This window comes from Saprolegnia parasitica (genome assembly GCF_000151545.1).
Source record: "Saprolegnia parasitica CBS 223.65 unplaced genomic scaffold supercont2.31, whole genome shotgun sequence".
Taxonomy (NCBI): domain Eukaryota; phylum Oomycota; class Saprolegniomycetes; order Saprolegniales; family Saprolegniaceae; genus Saprolegnia; species Saprolegnia parasitica.
This window is the reverse complement of record NW_012156425.1, coordinates 31,582-50,849: the sequence shown is the minus strand read 5'-3', so window position 1 is coordinate 50,849 and position 19,268 is coordinate 31,582. Positions and strand designations below refer to the sequence as shown.

The following is a 19,268-nucleotide window of genomic DNA, read 5'->3' as shown; positions in this document are numbered from 1 at the left end:
GAGATTCCAAGTTCAAGTCTCTCGATATTGGATACCTCTGGCATATGATATTCCGATGGCAATGATGCACAACATAAAAGATCAACGGTCGAACCCAGTTGTGGCTTCTTAGTTAACTTAGGATGGACGTTCTTCGTCCAAATCGCCAGTGTACATTGCAAATGGACGCTATTCGTCCATCTCGCAACGTGGAGGTTCGACCTGGTTGATGGGACTGGATAGCATCTTGGTTCACGACTCGTCGACCATGCGTTCGTAGAAGAGGACGTAGGCGCGTTGGGCCAAGACTGTGCGGCGCGACACAACCGAGACGAGTGCGTCGTTCATACACAGCCAGCCATTCGACCGGCGCACGTAGGCGACGTAGTGGCCACCGAGGACCGAGGCACCGCGATGACCGATGAGACCAACAAGACGGTAATTCACTGCACCCAGCGCCAGCATCTCGTCCACAACCACATGACTGGTGCCCTTTACGTTGTAGTTGGTCGCGCTGAGAGTGAGGACGAGCACGGGCGGCGCGAGGAGTATCGCCCAGTGCTGTTCGGACGTGCCAAAGATATGGCAGCGGTCGCACGTCCGCTGAAGCGTTTTCGTCGCGAAGTTCGCGAGACCAGCCGCGACCGACGTCGTCTCTTCAGCGATCAATGAAATGTCCCGGTAGGCATCCGACGTCTCGGACTCGAGGCCGCAGTGGGGACAGGCACTCGTCGCTGTCCAGTACGAGCCGAACACATCGTCTGGGATCGTGGAAGCCACTTGGAGATCCGAGACGAGCCACGCGAGGTATTCGCTCGCATCTTGCTGCTTCGAGGCCGAGTGGAACGGTGGCATCAAGGCTCTTTGGTCGCTGCGGTATGAAGCCGCGTCGTTGGCAAGGATGCCCGAGACCACGCGCGCGAGCGCATGGGTTGTGTTGGACTCGCTCTGCTGTGACAGCAGCGCGTCGACAAGTGGCGGCGTGTGTGCTAGGCACTGCAGAATAGCATTCATGTAACACGTGTTGCCGAGGTTGGCGAGGCCAGCGTGGCTCGCATCATCGCGTTGTGTTGGCGACCGTGATGCCGCGGACAAAGGTGCTGGAACGACCTCCTCTGACGACAGCGTCGTCGTGGCTGCACTGGTGCATGGCTCGACGTCGGCTACCGGGAGGAATAGTGGAGCGTCTGTTGGGGTCATCGTTGTCGACGCAATGTCTTTGCTGGTGGCGAAGCCAGTGACTCGGCGCCCGGTGCGCACAATGCAGCTTCGAGATGCTGCACCTTGCTTGCATACTCGACCAGAACCATTTGGGCTACCCGCAGCTCTGCTTTGAGACGACTGTTCTCGTCTTCAAGAGCAACAATCACCGACTTGCAGCTGCAGGCAGCGATGGGTGCCTCTGTTGTCGCTACCGGAGCAGAGGGTTCGTTTGGTGGTGCGACGGAGCGAACTGGTGCCTCCGGGCGAGATACCACCAGTGGGGAGCGAGTCGGCTTGATACACGCTGGAGAGGGCTTCAGCACCGACGATGGCGGTTTGGCCGTGCGTGTCATTGTAGGTGCGAGGACCTTCGGCACGCGTGCTGCTTGACGAGCAACTGACTTGGCCAGCAGCGTCGGCTTGACCGGAAGTGTCGGCTTGACAAGTGCTTTGGTGGTTGCACGCTTGTCTGCAACCGGCGCGGTCGTTGGCTTGACAGGTACACGCTTGGGGACTGGGGCACGCGTGGGCTCAGCGAGAGCAGACTTGGCCTTGCGACGCATCTCGGCGCGGTGGAGATGCGGGAATTCGGCTTGGAACTTGGCGTCGGCGGCCGCCGCGCGAGCGGCGGCGACGTCTTGGAGGTGGTTGGCGTTGAAGCGGTGCATGGTGTTGTCGGTGGTGCTCGTTGAAAATCCAAATGAAAGTGGCTGCGGTTCAAAACCTGCATGTTTGTCGTACAAAAGCTCATCGCTCTCATGCTTTTACAGCGCCCCTGTCGCTTTCGTCGAAGACGCTTTTACCACGTCGATGTCGAATATTGTCTTTGCAATGGCGCCGTACCGGAAGCGGCCACATTGAGCGGGCAGCCGATATTGAGTACACAATGGACTGCTCATGTAGCCCCGAAAAACACAGAAAAACGACTGGAATGTGCAAGCAACGTCATCGAATGCAAGCTTTCGATTCGCACAAGATCGGCTGCAAACTGATGAGGAAAAGCGCCACGTCATCCATCCATCCGGTTACGCACTGTGTAACCGGCCGGGATCGTCTTGCCGATCTTGGCAGCCATCCTGGCGGCTTCGTCGTCGTTGAAGCGCACCGAGCCGGACCGGCCCGCTGCGGACCGCGTTCGTGAAGCCAACAAAAACTACTTTGGTGCGACCAACGGATTCGTTTCGACGATCACGCCGCAGCTCAAACCCTAAGTGTGCCCTAACCCGACTACTTGTGTTCTTGGATGATGTGTTGCCGCAACCAAGGTGAAGAGCACGAACGCCACGCGGCAACACACTCCGTAAAACATCAGAGCAACGTATACTGACAAGATGCCAAGTCCTTACTTGCGCGCCAAGATGATGTAGACTTCGAGGCCAATTGGCATCTCATGAGTCGCGAGCCACTCGTTCGAGAGCTGCGTCAAACACGCATGGCGGCGCATCCGGAAGGCGTCCGCAGCAGCCGCGTCCCCGTCAAAGTCCTCCAGCTTCACAGGCTTCAGAGCGTCGTAAGCGCTAGCATTGCGGGCGCCGTCCCACTTTTCTTCCACAAGCAAGACGGGCCATGAGACGACGTGGCGAAAGCCCACCGACGTGATCGTGGCCCTGAGCTCGTCGAGACGCAAGCCGAGGTTGAAGTTGGGATGCAGCGCGCCACGGCCGCCAATGTCGAGCGCCTTCTCCATGTCGCTTGGAAGCGTATCGACGCCACTGTGCTCGGGTGCGCCCCAAATGACAAAGCCGGCGATGCCATCGTTGGCGAGCACGCGCACAGCCTCTTTTAGCATCGCGTTCGGGTCGGGCGTCAGCTGGAGCACGAGGCTTGCAATGTACCGATCAAAGGCGCTGTCGTCAAGATCCCGCAGCTCCTGTGCTACACGCATGGTCGGAGAGTCTGGATAGAGACTATCCACGCACCGTTGGCGAGCGCCACGTCAATCTTCCGTGTCTCCTGGTATGGCGCAACACGGCGCTCGAGGCGCTGCAGCATCGCAGGCGCGAGATCCGTTGTAAGCAGCGTCGCGTGCGGCGACAGGCGCGAGAGAATATCTTCCGTGCCGAGGCCGGCGCCAGCACCGACTTCGAGCACACGCGTCGCCGTATCGAGGTCCATGTGGGCGTGCAGGACGCGCGAGCCTTGGATCGTCAGCGTCTTGTTGGCTTCGGCCGTGTACACCTCGGCAAAGCCGTTCCAGAAGCGCTGGATCTGGCGCACGCTATCGTCCATGGGTACCGGTACGTCCGCCAGCCGCGTCATGGCCTCGCAGCCTCGGATTGCCTCAGTGGGATTGGCTTTTGCAACTTCAAGTACATCAAAATACATACCTCTCACATATGATATCCTTGATTTCTATATATACCTGTAATATTGCATATTACACTGACATTGAATAGAATATACAAAAGCCGAGAGAAAAGATCCTGGACGCGAGGAGACACGGTTTTGCGGTGCTGAGAGTCATGCCCACGGACGACGAAAGCAAGGCCCTCCAAGAAGATGGTCTTGGTGACGCTGACCTCAAGGTACATACGCGTCTTGTATCGTGTCGGCAGTCATCGATGTAGATCATTCTGCTGGGCGACTCGGCGGTTGGCAAATCCAAGCTCGTCGAGCGCTTCATGATGAACGAGTACCAGCCGCGGCAGGTGCATCTCTCATCTCGGCGACAGCAATGGCTCGAGGTCCATAACGTAGCTCTCGACGTTTGCGCTCACGCTCTTCCGAAAAGAATTGGCGATGGACGATGGCACGACGACCAAGATCGGTGCGGCCACAACGGCATGTACCTGGTGATCCCACGCAAGAATGCTAGACATTTGGGACACGGCGGGCCAAGAGCGATTCTCGAGCATGCATCCGTCCTACTACTTTGGTGCTTCGGCCTGCATCTTGGTACTTGCTGCTGCTGCGAAGAAGAAACATTTAAGCGATTCTGGGCGTGTAGGTGTTTGACGTAACGCGCAAAACCACGTACCAGCACTTGGCCGATTGGTACAAGGAGCTGCGAGAATACTGCGAGAACATTCCTTGCTTTTTGGCGGCCAACAAGATCGACGTCGACCTCGAAGTCACGAATAAAAGTTCAAGTTTGCCGAGACGCACAACCTCGGCTTTCACTTTGTGTCGGCTGCCGACGGCACGAACGTCGTCAAGGTGCCGGCGATGCTTTGTGTGGAACGTTGCAAATAATGTGGCGCTAGATCTTTGAAGAAGCCATCCACGCGGGCCTTAAGTACAAGAAAGAGGGTGGCGACTTTATGGCCGACGTCTTGGATTTGCTCAACGAGCCGCCTCGCAGTGCGTCGGATCTCGTCGGCGCGCGGTGCTGATCGATGTCTGTAGAGTAAACGAGACAAACTGCCGGCGCCGATGCTCCTTGCCTCGGTGCAATACCTCCTTCTCCATGCACTGAACACTCGAGGTGTTGCCATTGCGCTCGGTGTGACGGCAGAATGAGCATATGACGAACCAATATGCAACGACTGCCTGTGCTTGAGAGATGGTGTGTTGTGCGTAAGGATGCTGGAGACACACGCAGAGACCATTTCACGCAAGCTCTATCGCCAATGAGAGAAAATGCGCTAACCGAACAGTTCGAGACGAACTCTTGTTGAGAACGTTGCGGTTGGATGCGGTTGAAACGCTGGAATGATGAGCTTTTGCGCATGTCGAGCAAAGACACGACATGCAGTCCTTCTTCCTACGACGCCCGCGAATTGTTGTCGACGTCGACATTCAAGTGGAAGGCTGCTACAACCTGCCCGAATCCCACGGGCGCCCCATTAGCTGTGCTTGGACGTATGCGGATGGTCGTCGCGGCGACAGCCCCAGCGCAACCATTGTCGAGCAATGCGTCAAGTGGCCGTCGTGGCGCATATCCCTGCCTCGCTGCGAGCTACCCATCGGCCAGGACGCTGTCGTCGCCAGTCGCTGCGTCTGCTTGAGCGTGCGTCAAGAGACGTCGAGTAGCCGTCGCCACACCCGTCTCGGTGTCGTGTCCATCGACGTCGCCGACTTTGCCGGACGGCTCGGCGCTTCGTCGCGCCGGTACCTCTTGCAAAACTCGAGTCTCAACTCGACACTCCACGTAGCTCTCGTTCGTCTGCTTGGATCCCACGCTTGCAAGTAGGTACTCGTGCACACGAAGCAAGTCGACGGCGATGTGCTCCTCAAAACGAAGTATGCATCCTATCGTTCGCGTTTTTTAAACAACGTGTGTGCCTAGTCGTCGCATCGAGGCAGCCGCGGCCGTTGGTACCCTGGCTCGGAAGGACAGAGAGCACACTCATGATCGAACCTAGTGTTGCCATCGCGCCTTCGCCGACGGTCGCTGGACCGCCACGTCGCCTTCGGCCCACTCCGATCCCTGAAACGAACGGAGCTTGGTGTAGATCGCGACGCCAACGCGCTCGATGCACGTGGTGTGCATGCGATCGTGTCCGACATTTTACGCACCTCGGAGGAGCTCCGGAGCCGTCATCTTCCCTCCAAGTAATCTGATTGTCTCCAAGTCCGAGTTGGTGCTGGAGTGGTTCTGGAGTAGTACAGAGCTATCCTGGTAGGAAAGATAGCATATCCCTTCAAGATTCGCTGCTCCAACATGACGCAGCGTGTGCTTGGCTCTTGAGCTCTGGTCTCGGTCGTGGGTAGACTCGCCGACTTCGTGTATACAGACAGAATCGACCCTCTGGGTGCCCCCAGTGCTCGCCAACAACGCGATGCGACGCAAGCGATCTTCATTACGTGTTGTGTACGGAGAGATTTCTTATACGTCGAGCACGAGCGCCTTGGCCAAGCAGAGCGCGATTTGCTTTTGGACGCCGAGGCTGGCTGCGACGACAGCGCCTTCGGTCGCCGTCTTCTTCTCGTCCGAGAGCCGCACAAAGCGCAGCTTCTGGTCCTGGATGGCTTGCAGCACCGCGTAGAGGTCCGAGGATGTAAACACGGGCGGCTGCAACGGCACGAGCTGGTCCACGAGCGATAGGATCGTCGGCCACATGGACGTCGGAATGTCGCAGCTGCGGCAGAGCATGCCGAGGCGCTTCGCGGCCTCTTGCTGCACTTGGGCGAGCGCCGCATGCTTCGTACGCGAAAGCTCGGCCACGTCGCTAAACACGAGGAGGAGCTCGTGGTAGGCGACCGTGAAAGCCGTGATTGCCGTCGCGTCGGCTTGGTCCGAGGCTTCGAGCACGTCGGCAATGTGATGCAGCCGCGTCGCATCCCGCCAGTTGGCTTCGCAGAGCGCGTCGATGGCGACGGCATCCCGCGCGCGGAGCAGCCACGTCATGGCCGTGCCGACTCGACCCTTGGCCGTCCAGTACGCGCCGCGGTCCAGCGCCAACTGCTTCACAAAGTGCCGGAGGCCATACGTCTGCGCGTGCAAGAGCAGCTTGTCGGCCTTGAAGTCCGTGAGCGTTGGCGACCGGCGCTGCGCGTCGAGGAGCGAGAGCAGGACGGGGCCGCCGCCAAGCGGGCACGTCTCGAGGTACGCGATGAGCAGCGTCGCGTTCGGGTCGGCGCTGACGAGGAGCGCGTCGACGTACGCGAGGACGAACGCCTCGGAGCGGGCGACGTGCCCTGCATGCGAGAGAAGGTCCATGAGATGCGCGGGGAAGAAGGGAAAGGCGCTCGCACACATGCGCTGGACAGCATCAAGCGCAGCGGACAAGTCAAACTCGAGCAGCGAGACCACCATTTCCTCGAACGGACCGAGCGGCGAGAGTGACGCGCGGAGGTGCGTCACGAGGCGCGTGCATTGCGCCGTGCGTGAGAGGTGCACCTTGGGGTCGTCGAGCACGCAGCGGGCGACCGCTTGCGTGTACCATGGCGTCGCGTCGGCCACATCCGCGCCATGCGTGAGCACGTGAAGGATCATTTTGAAATGCATGTCCTTGGCGAGGTCGCCGGCGGCTAGCGTTCGACATGCGTCGTGCCACGCCGGCCACGACGAGTCGGAGGACTGCGACGGCATGTGGATGAGCACCTGACGCAAGGGTTCAAGCGTTGCGAGCGAGTAGTTGGCATGCGAGTAGAGGCTCAGAAGCTCCCATGCCTTGCGCCCATGGCCCGCGAGAATGAGCTGCACGATCGTCGGCCAGTACTTGGGCGGCAAGTCGACGTTGCTGCTGACCGACGTGGCGAGCTGCGTCTGGAGTTCGAAAAAAGTCATGTCCATGTCTTCAATCTCCATTGCCGCGTAGTGCTCTTGAATCCACTCGGCAAAGGCGTACGCGAGCACCGAGTCCTATGCGTAGCGAGCGATGGTCAGCGGCAAGGCCATGGTGCAACATGTTGGAGGCGTACATTCGTCGCATCGAGGTACAGGATTTCGCACAAGTGGAGCAGCGCCAGCGATGCTTTGACGATGTGGACGAGGTCAGCCTCCATGTCGAGCTGCTTGGTGTCCATATCGTTGGCACACGTGCGCATCGCGGCGCGGTACTGCTTGGAGGCTGCGAGCACGAACGGGCGCAGCTCCGCGGGGTGCGTCGAGCGGCTACGCTGAGCCAGCGTCTCGAAGACGGGGAAGCATTCGTTGACGAGGTTGCGCATGTGCAGGCTCGGGGTCGACGCCACGGTCGCCGGGCTCTCCATGTCGACGTCGGCCGTCGACGCCGTCGTTGGTGGTGCGGGCCAGCCCATGTCTCCGGTCGATGCTTGGATTTAGTAATACGGTCCTTATTGTCCAATCGCCGCGGCCATGCAAGATATCAGGTATTGGATTGGATAAAAAGACAGGCAATAGTGCAGATTGATAGGCCAATCACATTGCGGTCGTAAAAACCAGCACGAGGTATCCGGATCCGGACGTTGCGGCCGCCAAAATTAGCTGGCAGCTTGAGACTGCATCGGCGGCGGCGACAGCAACATGGCGTCCAAGGAGGCCAAGGACGCCAAGGATACAAAGGAAGCCAACCTCATCGCGATCGAGTCCTTCAACCGGCAAGTGGAGGCGTCCAAGGCCGAGCTGCTTGCGAAGCGCATCGAAGAGCTCCAAGCTGAGAACGAGAACCTCCGCTTCCTCCATGCCAAGGGCGAGAAGGAGATCCACGAGTTCGTCGCCTACTTCCAGCGCGAGCTGGGCACGCGCGAGAAGGTATTTGTTCCATGCAGCATGCGCTGACGCACGAACCACGATGGCTAGATTGCGGCCAAGCTCACGGAAGAGCTCAACGAGACCAAGCAGCGCCACACGGACGACGTCGAAGCATGGCACAGCAAGTACGACTCAGAGACCAAGCAGCTCAAAGAGACCAACCGATCGCTCGAGTCGTCGCTGTCGTCCAAGCTCAAGATTGCACAGGAAGATCTCTCGAAGCTCGAGGTGTTCCGGGACATGCGCGAGACGCTCGAGAAGAAGCTCAACGCGGTCACTGACGCGCTAGAGAGCGAGCGGGTGGCCCACAAGGATGCGGTCTCGGTCCTTGAGCGCAAGTTTCTCGAAGAGAAGGCGCGCGCACAAAAGGATACGGAGAAGCGCATCGAAAAGATCAAGCAGCAGTCCCGCGAAGACGCACGCAACATCCTCGACGCCGACACGCGCAAGATCGTCACGGACAACAAGCGCATGGGCGACGAGCTCCGCTTCCAGCTCCAAATGACCGACGAGCTCCAGCGCGAGAAGGACAAGCTCGTCGAGCAGACAAAGGCGCTGCAGCGAGAGCTCCAGCTGCACGATGAGAAGGAGCAAGAGTACGCCAAGTACGGCCAGCGCCAAACGCGCGAGATCAAGCAGCTGCAAGCCAAGGTCAAGACGCTCGAAAAGTCGCTCAGCCAAGTCGTGAGCACGTTTGAGAAGGAAAAGCACGCGCTGACCATCAAGACTGAAAAGAGGTTCGAGGGGCTACCGATATGAGTCGACGTGAGCTGTGGCGATGTAGCTCGACGATGTGAGCTTGGATGCGGACGGGCTGCGGAAATTGCTGAAACTCAAAAACAAAGAGCTGCGAACGATGAAGCGGCTCGCGCAGACCATTTTGGACCAGCGCACCGACGTACGAAAGACAATCGAGTGTTTGCGTTTGAGTTGCGATAGGTCGAGCAATTCTTTCTCGACTCGCTCGATATTGTCAAGGAGCAGCTCGTGGACGAGCGGCGAAAAGCCATCGAGGTCGAGAAGCGCCAAGACGCCAAGCTTGTACGTCCTGTACTGATAATAGCTGCGTCGCCTAAATGGCGTGTCGTACTAGACAGCCGCCGAGCGAGGGCTCAAGTTTCCGCGCCTCAAGCACGCGCCTCCGGCAACGACGAGCAACAATGCGTCGTTTGGATGCAAGGAAAAAGTCGACCTGCGTGCACTCACGTGGGAAGAGCGCGAGCGCGTGCTGCGCCTGCTCTTTGGCAAGATCAACAGCATGCAAGGCTTCTTCGAGGGGACGGCCGCTGTCGAGGACGACGCGCTCCAGACGCCGTTCATTACCGAGGCGACGGCCTCTGTGGGTGGCCCCGTCATGCCGCGTTTTGTGCCAGCGTTCCCGTCGCGACCACCGACAACCAATCTCTAGTCGCTACCAATACGAGCACAAGTAGGATACATGATGACCACAATGGCGTTGCATTAGAGGCAGCCCTGGATCTGTGCGAGGACGGTCTCGGCTTCGCTCTTGTGGATCATCTCCTTGCCGCCCGGAAGGCGGATGAGGTTGTCGCCTTCGTAGCGCGGAATGACGTGGATGTGCGTGTGGAAGACGACTTGTCCCGCGGCGCCGCCGTTGTTCTGGACAATATTGATACCGTCGCATTGGAACGCATCTTGCACGGCCTTGGCGAGGCGCGGCAGCTCCTGGAAGAGCTGCGCTGCGAGCGCCGGTGGCATGTCGAGGATCGTTGCGTAGCCCTCGGCCTTGGGGATGAGGAGGCAGTGGCCCGCCGTGCACGGGAAGGCGTCGAGGATCGCGAGCACGTGCTCGGTCTCAAAGACCTTGTAGCTCGGGATCTCACCGCGGATGATCTTGGCAAAAATGTTGTTGCGGTCGTAGGCTGGCGTCGCCATGCTTGCTTCTGCTGCCTTTCTTGGATACTGTGTGTGGGGCGGACGCCAAACCGATTGGTTTCGGAGCAATCCGAATTGGAGTACAAGGGGTTTTATCAGCACCACCTTATCAGATTATATATATATTGGATCGCGCCTCAATTAGACTTGGTTTTTGTAGGAAAGGGTACGATTTACGATCCAGGACGCGATCCAACGAGAATCCTGGTTGAAGTATACTATCTAGGACAATGCCTATTTTTCATCCAACGTGCCATCCGACAAGTGCAATGGAGCGGTACCTGAACCGCGCACGGGCCGAGAGCTTCTTGATGGACGATGGCCAAGAGGTCGAGGCCAGCGTGCTCTTGCGGATACCAGCGGCCGAGGCCTATGCCTTATGGCTGCGTCAATGCTGGGGTGGCCCTGCCCAGGTACCCGTAGGCTCGGCGGCCTGGCCTCGGTGTTCATCCTCGGCGTAGGTCGGCGCGACGCGGTCGAGCTATCAAGGCACGGAGAAGCTAAGCGTGCTTGCGCCGCCCGATCATGGCAACGAGAGCGACCGCATCGGAAGCGTGCACTACGAGCTCGCGAGCCGCGGCTTGTTCTTTCACGGCTACAAAGCCATGGTGAGCTTCATCCCGGATGCTAAGAACACGGCCAACACGCTCGTCGTGTGGGTCGTCAAGTACGATCCGACGCAGACCAGCATCGTCCTTTGCTGCGGCGGGACCATGCTTCGCCTCCTCACGCGGAACTACCTCAAGAACCAGCTCCAAGGCCTCCAGTAACCAGCGCGCATCGTCGCTCGCTTCTCAGAATCCTACCACCTACCTAATCCAATACCGACCGCACCAACGTTGCGTGACCCCGGGGCACGTCGGGTCCCGGCTCCGCCCATCGTCTTCCGGCGTCATGGCTACTTGTGGGTGGAAGCCGGTCCATGACGTCGTCACTCGTGAACCCATGAGGATGCGCGCACAAACGCTGCAGATTTCCTCGCCTGCGTCTGGCCTGCTTGGTCTGCCGCCAACCGGCCATCATGCAATCATAGTGAGCAGCAACGATCTCTGGAGGCGCCTTGTGCCGCTCGGCGCACTTGGCGAAAGCAGCGCAATCCCCATCACCGGTTGTTGACGGTCCTTGCCTAAATGACCAAAAGCTGCGGGAGATGCTACGTACTGTTAGATGCAAGTATCGTCGGCTGGAATTGTGTGTTCGATCAGGTCGAAGTACCGGTACTGAGCAGTCTGTGCTTTGCAGTCGCAGCTGCATGGCAGCATGGCAGATCATGTCGCCGTTGCACGGGCGTTGCAACCGCAACGCTGTGATCGCCTGGATCGACTTGCATCGTCTTCCTCGCCAACGCTACGACGTCCACTGCACCAAGCGATTCGCGCGCCACGTCAGCTATGCAATGGCATGCTCATCGTAGTATTATAGCGTTTTGGCAGGACCCGCGCACCGGTCCCACTGGTGGTGGTGCCCCGGCGGATGCCACTATTTCTTGATCCGATGCAACAGCCAACCCAGTTGCTAATGCGAATCAGACGTGCATTTGATAGATGCGCGCGCCAACGAATTAAAATGGGATTTCGCCGCGTTCGATACCAGGGTACACATATCATTCGTCGTCGGCATTAAATTCACCTAAAATATTACAGCGCGCGTTGACGCCGCCAGGTCATTTCGCAATTGCCATGCTGCGCGCCCCGATCCAGACGACGAACTCGACGACCAATACGTGGCTGCACCGGAAGCTTCATGCCATGTCGACCGTGCTAGCAGCTGCGCTCCAGCCCAAGCCGCATGCGCTAACCCACGCAAAGAAGCTTCCGTACGTCGCCCCTGGCCGGTTCCTCGGCGCTGCGTTCGACGAGTTTGATCTACCGAGCCCCGACAGCGCCTACACCACCGATGATGAAGACGACGACGATGAGATTCTGCTGTGGGAAGCACCACGACCGTCGAAACGCGAAGACAAGCCCGTCGACTACCGCTGGATGTACGCAGCTGTCGAGAACGAGCTCAGCCAGAGCACGCGAGCCGTCGTGTACCCCGAAGCCTTCCTCGAACGACGCGCCTCCCATGTCGACGAGCCCACAGCTAGCAACGCGTCCGTGCAAAGCCTCGTACCCTCCGACGGACACGCCCTGGACGACGTCCAACTTTAAGATTCACCGCGATCGCATGTGTCGATCCGTACTATTCTACCACTTTAAATTAATACTCTGCGTGCTTATCAAGCGGCAAACTACGAGGCCGACCGGAGGCGATGACCAAAGGCTTCCATCGTCGCCCATGTCGTGGTCAGGCGGTGGGGCCACGCGATGACGGTCGCCACGACGCCGATCCGGCTCCGCTGCGTGAGGAGTCCCGTGCGCTGGTGGCGGCCAACAGCGCCGAGGTTGCCAAAGTCGTTTCGCACGACTTGGAACGCATCGCTGCCCAGGGCGATCGTCGAGATGGCCATGGCGTCGTCGGTCGACGCAGCAAAGAGCGCGGCCTTGGAGGCCGCGTCCGTCGTGTTGAACCAGCCTTCTTCGTGGAGCACGGTACCTTGGGGATTGAAGACGATGATGCCAGCAAACATGGGGCCATGCGACCCCGTCACGCGCAAGTCCTCGACGAACTTGGCCCATGGCAGGCTCGCTTCGTCCCAGCTGCTCACGGCCATGGCTTCAAGTTTTTGTTGCGCTGGAAAGTGCCAGTGTATAAAACAGTGTTTGATACCACCTGATCCAGGATACAGGATATTGTGTGTAGGTCCTGGATGGTTCAGGGCATTGCTACCTCTCAGCACAAACTTGCTCCGGTGTGTTGACGGTAAAGATACTTATCTTTCAACCCATGTACTGAATGGGTACACTCCTCGTCGTCAAATTACATCAAGAATTACATGCAGAGCTTCTGGCCATGGCTACTTGGCAAACACTGGATCAAAATCTTGTTCCAATAAAGTATACTGTATGTAGATGCCTGCATACGGATATACACAAATATCCGGATATCATTTCCAGGCATGTGCAATTCACACTGTCAAGAATGTACTACGAGGCGCGATCTTACATGCACTGCAAGCGTGGGGCGCACACTTTGCAGAGGCGCTTGGCCACGGGTGCCTATGACATCTGCCTCGCCGAGTTTGGCGACGACACGTCAGGAAGCGAGGATAAAGACAACGAGTGCACGCTAACCAACCCGATTAAGACCTGCGAGGCGCATCCGGGGTGTGCGATCCCGTAAAACGTCGTCGACGTCCTCCTCGGCTGTAGCGTGCAAAGGCTCTTTAAAGCTCGATCCTACTTGAATGGGCACACCAACTTGCCGACACAGGGCTTAGTCTTTTGAGCCGCCATCTGGGCGCGCGTATGATGAAGTTGGCGCCGGTGTTGCCGATCGAGTCTTTTGGTATGGTATCAACACGTGGAGCTACAAAATGCACGTCGAGGCTTAGCTTGGATGCGCTCGAGACGCTAGCAATTGCAGCACCCGAGCTCCTTCCTTCGTTTGCAAGAACGTGGTTCGCAGCGCTGCCATCGCAGAGGACTTGACCCGTCTGCCGTACTAGAACTTCGTCAACACCAAGGGAATATTTATTCCCTTGGTCAACACGGCCGGTGAAATGTTCTACCCGTTCGTCATGAAGCTCTGGGCGCTGGTGCCCCACGAACACAAGCTCGTGGCACAGCTCGTCTCGCACTGCATGATCACACTTGGTGCCGTCGCCATTGGAAACAACGCCAACGACTCGATCATTGGCCGAACGCCAGTCTCAGGCCATACCAAGGGCTGCCCCCGCCCGTACTTTGATTCATTCTTGAAGAGTGGCAAAGAGAAGGATCTCGTCATGACGAGTGTCATGGCAAGCTGCGCGTGCGTGCACTGCGTCGTTGGCGATGCATCCGACATGTCTTGAAATCTTCGAGCACCCAGACCTCCTCGACGGCTGCGCGCCGTGGGTCTGCGTCCGCAAGGGACCGTTGCCAGTGATCGCTGAGGAAAAGCGCTACTTGGCCAAGGACCAAGGATGGGCGCATGGCGGCGGCGCTCGAGGACATCTTGACGTAGGTCACGTCGAAGATCACCACCAATCCGCGAGCAGCCAAGCGCCAACAACGCGCTGTCAAGTACTTGTAGTGTTTTGTTTTGCTCTCGTTTTCGATTTCTTGAATAAACTCGTTTTTAACGTCTGGACTACGGAGCCAAGCCAGGTATTGGTTCAACCATACATTCTCCGTGGTTCCTGGTAGTGAGCTACTAAAGGGACCCATGCCGCTCGTTCTGGCCGTGCAGTCGCGCTCTTGTGGTCGATCAGCTAATCGAAGATTCGTCTGCGTGGCGCGCAACCGTACAAAAATACGCATCGCCTGGGACGGTCCACATATTTGCGTCTTCGAACTTCGTACATTCAACAATTGCGACCTACGTCGGACAGGTGTTTTGTGGTCATGACCACGCACGCAGTCATCTCGGGACACAGTCGGCACCGTCCGTGGCGCTGTGTTGCTCCTCGTGCCAATACTTGAGCAGATATGGAGATCACACGCCTTGCAGAGCTCTGGACCACCACGAACAAGTGGAGGATGGTTTTCCAAGTGTTGTAAAAGGCTTGGTGCAAAAGCTCCATTTGGCCACCCAGCTCCACCATCCAGTAGCGTGTCGTGTCGCTTCTCCTTTGTGGTGGAGGTGATTGGTGATCCTCGCCATTCGCACATTTGCCAGCAAACTAACACACGCGATGCGAGGTTTCGTCGCTGCTTGGACCGTAGCGGCCGTCGTCGCCAGCGAGTACCCGTCGTACACGCTTCCGTCCGTCGACATCAACGCACCGAGTGGCCTCGTGACCCTACTTCAAGCCAACGGCATTGCCGCCATCCGCAATGTCCCGCAGTTTGCGTCGACGCGCCAGGCCTACATGGCTTCGGCTGCCGCTTGCCTCTCGTCGCCGGCGCCGCTCGCTGACCGCCTCTACAAGCAGCTCCGCGATCTCACCGAGAAGCAGACATTCAGCACCAGCGTCCAAGACGGCGTGCCGTCGGCGCTTCGAGCGCAGTGCCCGACGTACGCAGCTGCGTACGATGCCTACAGCGCGCTCTTGGATACCACGGCGCGCACGGTCGCCTTGGCCCTCGATGCGAATGCCACGGCGGCAGCGACACCGCTCGCTTCTATTGTCGCGGATGGCAAGCACCTCGACCACTTTCACGGCTACGCCAACCCGTCGACGAACCAAACGACGATTTCAACGGACGACGATTTGTCCCTCGAGATGCACACGGACAACGGTCTCTTCTTGCTGACGTCGGCGCCCCTCTTTTACGATCGCCGCCCGGACGGTTCGGTCGTTGCGATCCCGGACCCGAACCCGGACGCTGGTCTCGTCATCGAACTTGCGGCCGAGCACAATCGTCGCGTCCGGCCGGTGCTGCGTGACGACGAGCTCGTCATCATGGTCGGCCAAGGCTTGCGCGACTGGGGCAACTTTGGCCATGCGTTTCCCGCAGTCCTTCATGGTATGGTTATGCCGCGCAATGCGCCGTCGTCGGTGCTGCGCGGTTTCTCGGGGCGCATGCTGCTGCTGCAGGGCCATGTCAAGATGGCCAACACGGGCATGACGTTTGACGCGTACGGCCAGTCGATCGCGCGCCACTTGCGCAACGAGGACGGCGGCATTGCGTCGTTGGCGTGCCCCGTCGGTCGCAGCCTTCTCGCCATGGACGGTGCGTGCACAGTGGGCATTTGGGCACCCGGGCCGTCGTGCTCCAAGACCAAGGACGAGTGCATGTTTCAGTGCAACAACGAGCACACGGCCGACGACTGCAAGACCGAAAAATGCTGCGTCAAGCAGTCGGAGCAGCAAGGCATCGACTGCTGGATGGTGTGCACGCTTCCGTTCGCGAGCGACGTGTGCGCGGTCGCCGAGTGCGTCGGCCAGGCGCTCACGTGCAAAACGCCGGCCACCAAGGCTCCGACGCCAAGCCCCCAGCCGAGCCCGCAACCGCAACCGCAACCGCAACCGCAACCTAGTCCGAGCCTGCAGCCTCAGCCGAGCCCCCAGCCCAACCCGCAACCTCAGCCGAGCCCACAGCCACAACCGAGCCCCAAGCCCAGCCCACAACCTCTGCCCAGCACGCCACAACCGAGCCCCAAGCCCAGCCCACAACCTCAGCCCAGCACGCAGCCACAACCGAGCCCCAAGCCCAGCCCACAGCCTCAGCCCAACCCGCAGCCTCAACCGAGCACGCAGCCCCAGCCGGGCCCACAGCCTCAGCCTAACCCGCAACCCATCCTAGAGCCCAGTCCGCAACCTCTACCAAGTGTGCAACCTCAACCGAACCCCCAGCCTCAACCGAGCACGCAGCCCCAGCCAAGCACGCAGCCCCAGTCAAGCACGCAGCCCCAGCCAAGCACGCAGCCCCAGCCAAGTTTGCGGCCTCAACCGACTTCGCAGGGAGGACCAGCGCCCGTTTTGGACTCGATGCCAACGCCAGAGCCAAGTCCTTCTTCGAGTACCACGACGGAGCCAGTACCAACGTCGAGTGCCATCACATCGGCGTCTCACGACAACGCGACAACACCGATGCCGACCACGTTCAATGTGACGACTTCAACGCCGGTCGTCACTCGGAACGCCACCAACGCTACGCTCGTACCCAAAACGATCACAATCACGCTGCCTGTCACGGTGACTCCGACATCAACTCATCCAGTGCCGTCGTCTTCCATAGCGATGTCGTTAAGCGGTATCGTCATCTTGCTAGTCACAGTATTGTACTAGTCATTCCTAACCAGATAGCGACAACCAAGATCCATAGCGACAGCTCTTATATCCATGGCCTCGAGGTCACAGCATCCCCTTCTCTGCCTTCACAGTGGTGTGTGTTGTGGTAACGTTCTGCCATCGCACCGATGCTGTACACCCAGCGCGGGAAGCAGTAGATCACTCTACCAGTACCCGCAAATTCCTCGCAGACGGCCGCGCAAACTAATGTATTGGAGCCCCGCCTGCCCAGTGGTGGGCGAGGTGGGTTAGCTAAAATGCTACGGGCTGCCAAATTCAGGAATGGCTTGAGCGGGACCGCACGGCGCCTTGGCTAGTGTTGCCGTTGGGCTTTACTTCTTCTGTTCTTCTGTTGTTCGCTACTGCTCGACCCGCCGCGCGGAACACCTCTTTCTCGTCCCGAAAATGGCCCAAGTACACCAAGAGTCTGTGACATGACACTGCAGTTATGTCTACCCGGTCGTAGTAGCAAGGTAGTTGTCCGTACTTGACAATGCCTAAACAAACAGTCCGCCACCTAATGCACCGTCCTCAGTAACGGCGCAGATCGCATTCGTGGGTGTAAAAGCAAATGGCAACGGGATGAGAAACGCCGGGACGCGCAACGACCTCCTGCGATGGAAATGAGGAGGGATGCGTGGAGAAAAGCATGCGTCAAAAGACTGCGGTGCGTACGTCTGGTCTCGCGGTGGCGTTTGGCGCCTTCGGTTCCAATCGTAGGTGCTGTACAGTTTGCAACAAATATACTGGTCCATACATGTATGATTAGTCTGCTTGAGTGGCTAGAGGCTGTAGGTTTTGCATCGAGAAAACGTCCTACATCGCCACGAGCTTCCAGCACTGGTTGTCGTTGTTGGGAAAGCACGTCCACATCTGCGCCTTGTGCGTCGCGTCCGTCGGGTCGGCATCCAGACACATGTTGGTGTGCGTCGAGTGCTTGATGCGGCCGTTGTCCATGAACCACTTCTGGTTCATGTTGTCAAAGTTGCACTCGTACGTGTGCAGGCCGAGCTTGGCACCGTCGCGGAAGGCGTCGAGGCACTGGCCGTTGGACGCCGACTTGATGTAGCCGTCCTTGAACTCGAAGAGCTCGTTGAGGTTCTGGCGCGCCGAGTCGGCGTAGAGGCCCGTGTACGCTTCCGAGAGCGGCTTGTTGCCCTTGCACGTCTGGATCTGCACGTACTGGGTCGTCGCGCCCGTGCACTTGTCAATGTACTGCGCGAGGCTCTCGCTGCAGGCCTCGACGCGGACGAGGTCACCGTTCGTCGTCGGGTTCACGGTGGCGCAGAGGTTGGCGTGGGTCGCGTGGCGCAGCTTGTGCTCCGAGAGCACCCAGCGCTGGTTGCCGTTGGAAGCATCGCAGGGCCACGTGTGGAGCTCGAAGCGGGCACCATCCTTGTACGCGTCGAGGCATTGGCCGTTGGACTGGAAGACGACCGACTGCGACCCGGCGTTGTACACGAGCTTCTCGTTGCTGCTGTGGCGAATCACGTCGGCGTACACCTTGTTGTTGTATTCGGAGAGGATCTTTTGCGTGAAGCTGCACAACTGGATGTCGACACCAGACGCCGGCGTCGGAGCGACCGTCGGAGCGACCGTGGGAGCCGACGTGGGAGCCACAGTAGGAGCAGACGTGGGATCAGACGTCGGGGCTGCTGTGGGAGCTGTCGTGGGAGCAGAGGTCGGGGCATCCGTCGGAGCCGCGGTGGGAGCTGCGGTAGGAGCCGCAGTCGGAGCCGCCGTGGGAGCCGCCGTAGGAGCCGCAGTCGGAGCGTCCGTAGGAGCCGGCGTCGGCGCAGGCGTCGGGGGCTTCGTCGCGGGCACCTTGCACGAAATCGCCTGGCCCTCGCATTCTTGCACCGCACACACATCAACCGGCAACGGCGCCACGCACACCATCCAGCAGTCAATACCGGGCGCCGTGCCTTGGCTCACGCAGCAGCCGTCCGACCGGCACTTATCGAGCGTGTGTTCGTTGTTGCAATCAAACATACACTGCTCCTTGGTCTTGGAGCACGTCGGACCCGGCACCCAGATGCCGAGCGTGCATGCGTCGTCCATGGCCATGAGCTGGCGGCCCACGGGACACGCCAGCGACGCAATACCGTTGTCTTCGTTGAGCAGGTGACGCTTGATCGACTGGCCGTACTGCTTGAACGTCATGCCCGTGTTGGCCATCTTGACGTGGCCCTGCAGCAAGAGCATGCGACCCGTGAAGCCGCGCATCACCGACGACGCCGCGTTGCGCGGCATGATCATGCCGTGGTTGACAGGCGGCAGCTTCAAGTCAAAGTAGCCCCAGTCGCGGAAGCCCTGGCCGATCATGAC

The 19,268-nt window shown here is 59.0% G+C and overlaps 11 protein-coding genes across 11 annotated transcripts in view; 6 read left to right on the top strand and 5 right to left on the bottom strand.

Moving 5' to 3' along the window:
* Positions 1–2,495: 2,495 nt before the first annotated feature.
* SPRG_07758 (hypothetical protein) lies at positions 2,496–3,477 on the bottom strand. The gene is made up of 2 exons (XM_012346752.1): positions 3,102–3,477; positions 2,496–3,057 (listed from the first exon to the last, which is right to left on the bottom strand). The coding sequence occupies exons 1-2, from the start codon at positions 3,439–3,441 to the stop codon at positions 2,525–2,527; spliced, it is 873 nt and encodes a 290-aa protein (XP_012202142.1). The 5' UTR covers positions 3,442–3,477; the 3' UTR covers positions 2,496–2,524.
* A 107-nt stretch (positions 3,478–3,584) lies between these two features.
* Positions 3,585–4,677, top strand: SPRG_07757 (hypothetical protein). The gene is made up of 7 exons (XM_012346751.1): positions 3,585–3,707; positions 3,750–3,830; positions 3,880–3,949; positions 3,998–4,077; positions 4,130–4,338; positions 4,386–4,482; positions 4,528–4,677. The coding sequence occupies exons 1-7, from the start codon at positions 3,645–3,647 to the stop codon at positions 4,639–4,641; spliced, it is 714 nt and encodes a 237-aa protein (XP_012202141.1). The 5' UTR covers positions 3,585–3,644; the 3' UTR covers positions 4,642–4,677.
* Positions 4,678–4,870: 193 nt separating this feature from the next.
* SPRG_07756 (hypothetical protein) lies at positions 4,871–5,680 on the top strand (the record flags this gene model as incomplete). Its single annotated transcript, XM_012346750.1, has 4 exons — positions 4,871–5,272; positions 5,315–5,364; positions 5,411–5,439; positions 5,487–5,680. The coding sequence occupies 4 exons, from the start codon at positions 4,871–4,873 to the stop codon at positions 5,678–5,680; spliced, it is 675 nt and encodes a 224-aa protein (XP_012202140.1).
* Positions 5,681–5,950: 270 nt separating this feature from the next.
* On the bottom strand, positions 5,951–7,860 carry SPRG_07755 (hypothetical protein; the record flags this gene model as incomplete). The annotated part of the gene is made up of 2 exons (XM_012346749.1): positions 7,489–7,860; positions 5,951–7,429 (listed from the first exon to the last, which is right to left on the bottom strand). Exons 1-2 carry the CDS (start codon positions 7,825–7,827, stop codon positions 5,951–5,953), a joined length of 1,818 nt encoding a protein of 605 aa, XP_012202139.1. The 5' UTR covers positions 7,828–7,860.
* Positions 7,861–8,053: 193 nt separating this feature from the next.
* SPRG_07754 (hypothetical protein) lies at positions 8,054–9,689 on the top strand (the record flags this gene model as incomplete). Its single annotated transcript, XM_012346748.1, has 5 exons — positions 8,054–8,281; positions 8,330–9,018; positions 9,080–9,179; positions 9,221–9,322; positions 9,375–9,689. The coding sequence occupies 5 exons, from the start codon at positions 8,054–8,056 to the stop codon at positions 9,687–9,689; spliced, it is 1,434 nt and encodes a 477-aa protein (XP_012202138.1).
* A 53-nt stretch (positions 9,690–9,742) lies between these two features.
* SPRG_07753 (hypothetical protein) lies at positions 9,743–10,177 on the bottom strand (the record flags this gene model as incomplete). The annotated part of the gene is made up of 1 exon (XM_012346747.1): positions 9,743–10,177. One exon carries the CDS (start codon positions 10,175–10,177, stop codon positions 9,743–9,745), a length of 435 nt encoding a protein of 144 aa, XP_012202137.1.
* Positions 10,178–10,427: 250 nt separating this feature from the next.
* Positions 10,428–11,031, top strand: SPRG_07752 (hypothetical protein). The gene is made up of 2 exons (XM_012346746.1): positions 10,428–10,590; positions 10,639–11,031. Exons 1-2 carry the CDS (start codon positions 10,447–10,449, stop codon positions 10,945–10,947), a joined length of 453 nt encoding a protein of 150 aa, XP_012202136.1. The 5' UTR covers positions 10,428–10,446; the 3' UTR covers positions 10,948–11,031.
* Positions 11,032–11,856: 825 nt separating this feature from the next.
* SPRG_07751 (hypothetical protein) lies at positions 11,857–12,397 on the top strand (the record flags this gene model as incomplete). Its single annotated transcript, XM_012346745.1, has 1 exon — positions 11,857–12,397. The coding sequence occupies one exon, from the start codon at positions 11,857–11,859 to the stop codon at positions 12,328–12,330; it is 474 nt and encodes a 157-aa protein (XP_012202135.1). The 3' UTR covers positions 12,331–12,397.
* A 13-nt stretch (positions 12,398–12,410) lies between these two features.
* On the bottom strand, positions 12,411–12,842 carry SPRG_07750 (hypothetical protein; the record flags this gene model as incomplete). The annotated part of the gene is made up of 1 exon (XM_012346744.1): positions 12,411–12,842. Exon 1 carries the CDS (start codon positions 12,831–12,833, stop codon positions 12,411–12,413), a length of 423 nt encoding a protein of 140 aa, XP_012202134.1. The 5' UTR covers positions 12,834–12,842.
* Positions 12,843–14,897: 2,055 nt separating this feature from the next.
* On the top strand, positions 14,898–16,452 carry SPRG_07749 (hypothetical protein; the record flags this gene model as incomplete). Its single annotated transcript, XM_012346743.1, has 2 exons — positions 14,898–16,102; positions 16,125–16,452. The coding sequence occupies 2 exons, from the start codon at positions 14,898–14,900 to the stop codon at positions 16,450–16,452; spliced, it is 1,533 nt and encodes a 510-aa protein (XP_012202133.1).
* Positions 16,453–17,756: 1,304 nt separating this feature from the next.
* The window catches only part of SPRG_20447 (hypothetical protein), a gene marked incomplete at both ends in the record, with an annotated part of 2,261 nt that continues 749 nt past the window's right edge, over positions 17,757–19,268 (bottom strand). Inside the window, 3 exons of the mRNA XM_012346868.1 lie at positions 17,757–18,488; positions 18,586–18,779; positions 18,854–19,253. Coding sequence (XP_012202258.1) covers positions 17,757–18,488; positions 18,586–18,779; positions 18,854–19,253 — 1,326 coding nt within the window. The remainder of the gene's footprint in view (positions 18,489–18,585; positions 18,780–18,853; positions 19,254–19,268) is intronic.